Source organism: Apium graveolens, chromosome 6 (assembly GCF_009905375.1).
Source record: "Apium graveolens cultivar Ventura chromosome 6, ASM990537v1, whole genome shotgun sequence".
In the NCBI taxonomy this organism is placed as follows: Eukaryota; Viridiplantae; Streptophyta; class Magnoliopsida; order Apiales; family Apiaceae; genus Apium; species Apium graveolens.
Genome location: NC_133652.1, coordinates 292,137,677 through 292,143,505, shown reverse-complemented (window position 1 = coordinate 292,143,505; position 5,829 = coordinate 292,137,677). Strand labels below are relative to the sequence as shown.

At 36.5% G+C, this 5,829-nt stretch overlaps 1 protein-coding gene across 1 annotated transcript; it reads left to right on the top strand.

Annotated features, from left to right (window-relative positions):
• Positions 1–295: 295 nt before the first annotated feature.
• On the top strand, positions 296–1,603 carry LOC141664204 (peroxidase N1-like). Its single transcript, XM_074470117.1, has 3 exons — positions 296–719; positions 827–989; positions 1,097–1,603. Exons 1-3 carry the CDS (start codon positions 330–332, stop codon positions 1,513–1,515), a joined length of 972 nt encoding a protein of 323 aa, XP_074326218.1. The 5' UTR covers positions 296–329; the 3' UTR covers positions 1,516–1,603.
• The last annotated feature ends 4,226 nt before the right edge of the window (positions 1,604–5,829 follow it).

Genomic DNA, 5,829 nt, shown 5'->3' with positions numbered 1-5,829 from the left:
CTTTGTATTTAACATCTAATAATTTAGTTAGTTTTCCTAGTAGAAAGTAAACACCACACACACAATCAAACATTAAAAGTAAACTGAGGACCTTAACATGTATACTGTAATTATGTGAACAAGGACTGTATTTTGATTGAAAATGTCTAAATATGACAAACTAATTAGGGGCAGCCGGGCTAACAAGTGGATTCAATTTGAAATTTCTTGCCATATCTTTACACGTTTATTCAACTTGTACTCTTTCCTATCAGTATAAATACACCATGTTCGTTTGGTTTAAAATCACACAATCAACTTGTAACAACACATAGCAAGCTATAGCTCAAATGGATTCTTATCTTAAGAATGTTTCTCTTCTTTTGGTTCTTTTACTTGTTACACCTTTGGCATTGGCACAGACTAAGGTCGGTTTCTATTCGAGTTCTTGTCCCAAAGCAGAATCAATTGTTACAGCCACAGTTAAGAAACATGTTAAGTCCAATACTGCTGTTGCTCCGGGATTGCTAAGAATGATCTTCCATGATTGTTTCGTTCATGGTTGTGATGCTTCCATTCTTATCGATGGTAGCGATACTGAGAAAACTGCTGTACCAAATCTTTTGTTGAGAGGATATGATGTCATTGAGGATGCTAAAACACAACTTGAGGCAGAATGCCCTGGTATAGTGTCTTGTGCTGATATTCTTGCTCTTGCTGGTCGTGATTCTACGGTTGCGGTAAGTTAATGTTGTGAAATTGCTTATTTCAATAAAGTGTATTCATAAAACTAAACATTGTACTCTTGAATCATTGTCTAAACTTTTTCATTTTGTTATAAATGCAGGTTGGTGGATTAACATACAAAGTGCCAACAGGACGGAGAGATGGACTGGTGTCACTGGCTTCAGATACCGCTAATCTGCCAAGGTTCACAGATTCAGTCTCTGTCCAAAAACAAAAATTTTCAGATGTAGGTCTCAGTGCTCAAGATCTCGTCACTCTTGTTGGTAAGCGTTGTCTCAATTGTTTCATATACATTCAGTTGGACTTGGTTCTTTGCATGCATGCACTACTGTAATTTTTTCTCACTATCGACGATAATTATGTACTGTAGGAGGACACACAATTGGAACAGTTGCCTGCCAATTCGTGAGCTACAGATTATATAACTACACAGGCGCCGGTGATGTTGATCCTTCCATTGATTCTGCATTCGTTTCTACACTCAAATCTCTTTGTCCCCAAAACGGTGATGGAAACAAACGCATTGCCTTAGATTATGGAAGCGGGGACAACTTCGACAACTCCTTTTTCAAAAATGTGCAAAACAACCGCGGAATTATGGAATCAGATCAAAGCCTGTGGCAGGACAGTACAACTAAGAATTTTGTGCGGAGGTTTATTGGCATTAGAGGCTTGGCTGGATTAACTTTGAACGTGGAGTTCGGAAAAGCTATGATTAAAATGACCAATGTTGGGGTGAAAACTGGTACTGATGGCGAAATTCGTAAAGTTTGTTCTAAAATTAATTAAAGGACTTAATTTTTTCAGTTTTGGAGTTATCTTTTGTAGAACAAGACGAAAGTTGTTCATAATACTCTAATCTATGTACGTACAAGTTGACGAGTGAAATTTAAATGACTCGATAGATAAAATAATATTCTAACTGTCAAGGCAAATGGGACAGTCTCTTATGCAAATGGGACAGTCCCTTTACAAATGAGACAGGGTATGAGACAGTCTCAATTACACTGCAGAAAATAAATGACAGAAATAAAATGCAGAATGCTGAAAAACTGAAAAGTAAAAAATACCAGAAGTTTTCACTTGGTTCGGCCCCTACACCTAGTCTATGGCGTACATCCAAGTCCCCATGACAACTAGCATAGAGAATGTATTATATCAACTTTAATAAAAGAACTTACAATTTTTTCCTTGATTACAAATATAGCACCTGAAAGAACCCCTTTCCCAAGCTACCTTGCTACCTAGCCCACTGCTATTCCTTAGCCTTCTAGCTACTTTGCTATACTTTGAAATCAAGCTTGCCACAACCCGGCACAAAGTTGATATGAATACACTATTCAGTTACAAGAATAAACAAATTGATTACAACTCAAGCTAAGTTTCTTGTTTTTCTGGATATGAATATCTCGAGTATGAAACAAGAAAATGATTTCAGATGATGAAGGATTCTCGAGAAAATGTTAGCTACAAATCTGAAATGAAGAGTTGTATTTATAAGCAAAGTTCTAACAGAATTATTTTCAAACACAAGATAAGATTGGAAGATAAGTTTGTTTGAAAATATTTGAATTAATCTTGAGAAACTAATCTGTTAGTAGTTTGAAAAAGATAAATCAAGTAAAGATAAGGCTTGAGAGATTTAAACTTGATTTATAAGATAAGGTGATGAGTTTGTTTGAGATAAGGTTTATCCAGATAAACAAGATTTACACAAAACCCTAACAAACCTAATCCTGAGAAATAGCCACCTGGAAAATCTGAAACACTGCAATCTCTGGACTCTAAACTGTTGTTATGTTGCAATCTGAATATCATCATAAACACTTGAATTAACATTCTCCCCCTTTTATGATGATGACAAAGAAAGCATAAATGCTCCCCCTATCAAAAACACTAAAGGCCTGTAAAACAAAGTTAGAACCAACAGAATATATTGCAGTTTATAATACATGCAATCAATATGAGAATGAGACAACTAAAGACTGAATGAGACACGAGATCAATATGCATAAAAGAAACAGTCTCAATCAATAAATACTTAAAACATAACAACCCATCCCTAAACCAGGATGTCCAGTTGTTATCTAAACAGAATCCAGAATAACGATTAAACACATAAAGCACATCCAGAATCAAAGTCTTAAAAACCCAAACAACACAACCAACACATAGTCTTAAAAACGAAACACCCATCAAAGAAACCAAAATGAAACAAACGTCTTAAAAACATCTCATAATTTCTCCCCCTTCATCATAAAAGGGTCTTCTAATCAGAATCGTCATCAACGTGAACTGGAGCTTTGCGTTTACCTGAACCAGAAGCCTTGTTCTGGGATGAAGGAAACACTGGAGCTGAGCCGTACTCTGAAAATAGCTTGTCAAAAGCTTCCTGAGCTGGTGCCTTTCCATCCCGTTCACGAAGCCATTCAAATATCTTTGCCTTGTATTCTTCTCTGGACATACCAAAAACTGAAGGTGGAGGAATGGCAGGGAGTGGCAGAGGAGCAGTGATTTCTTCTAAAGTACAATCTCCAATCCAGTCTCTTTTCTTGTGCCAATACATCTTGCTCTTGTCTTGCATGGCTGACAACTGCTGAGATAAAAACTTAGTCTCTGACCCAAGCTTAAAAAACAACTTAACAAATTCTTTTTCCCATGCCTTTGCAGAGGAAACCATCCCTTCCTGCAGAGTCCCAAACTCAAAATCTATGGTCTTAGACAACTTGACATCAGAAGTATGCAATACAGAGAGTTTAGCATTGATATCATCCAAAGATGAACAGACATACTTCCTAAACAACTCAAAGGAAGCATTTAGAATACTAACTTCAGAAGTTAGTGATCCAAGAGTTTTGACAGAAGCAAAATGCTGATTAAGATTAGCCAAAGCAGCAGAATTTTCATTTAATTTGATCAACAGAGAATTAAGAAGAGTATTGGTAGGCTGATCAAAGGGGTCTGAGGCATAATTAGGAGACTTAGGAATACCACCAACATTCCTAGAAGCATCATCAAAAACTAACTCATTTGATTCAGAAACTACGAGACCATTCGCAGTTAAAACAGACAAGTCAAAAACAACATTCAATTTTTCTGATTTAGCAGACTCAAAAGGAACACGAAAATACTGAAAAATCTTTGTTAACAAAGCAGGGTATGGAAGATGCATGGATTCATGTTTAGCACAATGATTCATGTTGGAAATAATCAATGAAGCCAAATTACAAGGGGTTTTCTTAACAAACACAGACAGAAGAATAGAATCCTGAAATGTGACTCTATCACGACCAGATTTACGAGGCAAAACATTCGAATGAAACAGTTTAAATAATAATAAGCACATAGGAGTTAAATCAGTTACCAATGGTTTGACAGACACAGAAACAAAGTTGTCACCGAGAATAACTTTGAGTTGTTCCTCATATTGCAATCCAGGAATCTCGTCAAACGCCTGATGAGTGGTAAACGGGCAGGGACCTTGATCGGATACGCCTGTGAGCCTGGCCAGCAAATCTGCCTTAAAGCAAACTGGACTTCCTTTCACCGAAGAGAACACAATATTGTCGACCAAAATCGAAAAATTTGCATAGAACTCCTTCACCAAATCTGGATAGATCACATCCGACGGCGACAACAACCCAACACACCCAACAGCTTCAAACAACGATGATACGCCAATCTTGGAGAGAAGATCAGTATCACACAACCTTTCTTTAAGAATGGACTTGTTCCACGCCTTAGTAGTGCTTTCCTTTGCATGACGCTCGGAAGAATTAGGAGATGCTTCACTAGATGCTTCGGAAACAACTGCGGCCATACGACGACGCTTTGAACCAGACGGACCAGGGGTCGGGGTTTGGTTAGCGGTGGATCTTGAACGGCGAGCCATGGAAGAAAGAAGATTTTAGGGTTAAGAGAGAAAGGATAGAATTTTGAGAGAATGAGAGAGTAGAGTGAGAAAAGAAAATGAAAAGATTAAGAAAGAGAGTTTAACTGAAGAGTTAGAAATGGAAGAGGAGATGAAGAGGTGCAAAAACAGAAGTGATGTATTGAATGAATGATACATGCACGAGTTTCAAGGAAATAAAAAGTCTAATCAAAAGATTTACAAAATCTAATGCTATATACACGCATAAACACACGGACAAATAAAATAAAAAACCACAAATTTATAAACAGGAACCTAATAACTCAAATAATAAATACACAACATATATTTAAGTATTATGACATAATTCATATTTAAACACATAAATTACATAAAATCACGTAATAAATTACAGAGAACACATACCTAATTCACGACGCATTAAACAAAATCTATCTTCAGCTAAAGGCTTAGTGAAGATATCTGCACGCTGTTTCTCAGTAGAAATATAAATAAGCTCAATATTACCTTTATAAACATTATCTCGTAGAAAATGATGACGAACATCAATATGCTTAGTACGAGAATGCATAACAGGATTTTTAGAGATATTAATTGCAGAGGTATTATCACAATATATAGGAATATTTGAGTAAGAAATACCAAAATCTTGCAATGTTTGTTGCATCCACAAAATTTGAGCACAGCAACTTCCAGCTGCAATGTACTCTCCTTCAGCTGTAGAGAGAGCTACTGAAGTTTGCTTTTTACTATGCCATGCAACTAAACAATCTCCTAAAAATTCACAAGCACCACTTGTGCTTTTTCTATCAACCTGTGACCCTGCATAGTCAGCATCTGAAAAACCGATTAAGTCAAAGGAAGAGGAGCTTGGATAAAATAATCCCAAGTCACTCGTACCTTTCAAATATTTAAAAATACGTTTAACGGCATTCAAATGAGATTCTTTAGGTTGAGATTGAAAACGAGCACACAAGCATACACTATACATAATGTCAGGTCGTGAGGCAGTTAAATATAACAATGAACCAATCATACCTCGAAATTTAGTGACATCTACAGGTGTACCTTGTTCATCCTTAGTAAGCTTAACTGAAGTACTCATCGGAGTTGATTTAGGTGTGACATGATCAAGTGCAAATCTTTTGAGTAGATCCTTTATGTATTTGCCTTGGTGAATAAATATTCCTGCATTAGACTGATTAATTTGC

What these genes read in the sequence shown, in the direction of transcription:
- LOC141664204 (XM_074470117.1), top strand. Translation starts at nt 330, where the DNA reads ATGGATTCTTATCTTAAGAATGTTTCTCTTCTTTTGGTTCTTTTACTT. An exon ending in GTCGTGATTCTACGGTTGCG is followed by an intron (nt 720 to 826) that starts GTAAGTTAATGT and finishes TTATAAATGCAG; the next exon opens with GTTGGTGGATTAACATACAA. An exon ending in AGATCTCGTCACTCTTGTTG is followed by an intron (nt 990 to 1,096) that starts GTAAGCGTTGTC and finishes TATGTACTGTAG; the next exon opens with GAGGACACACAATTGGAACA.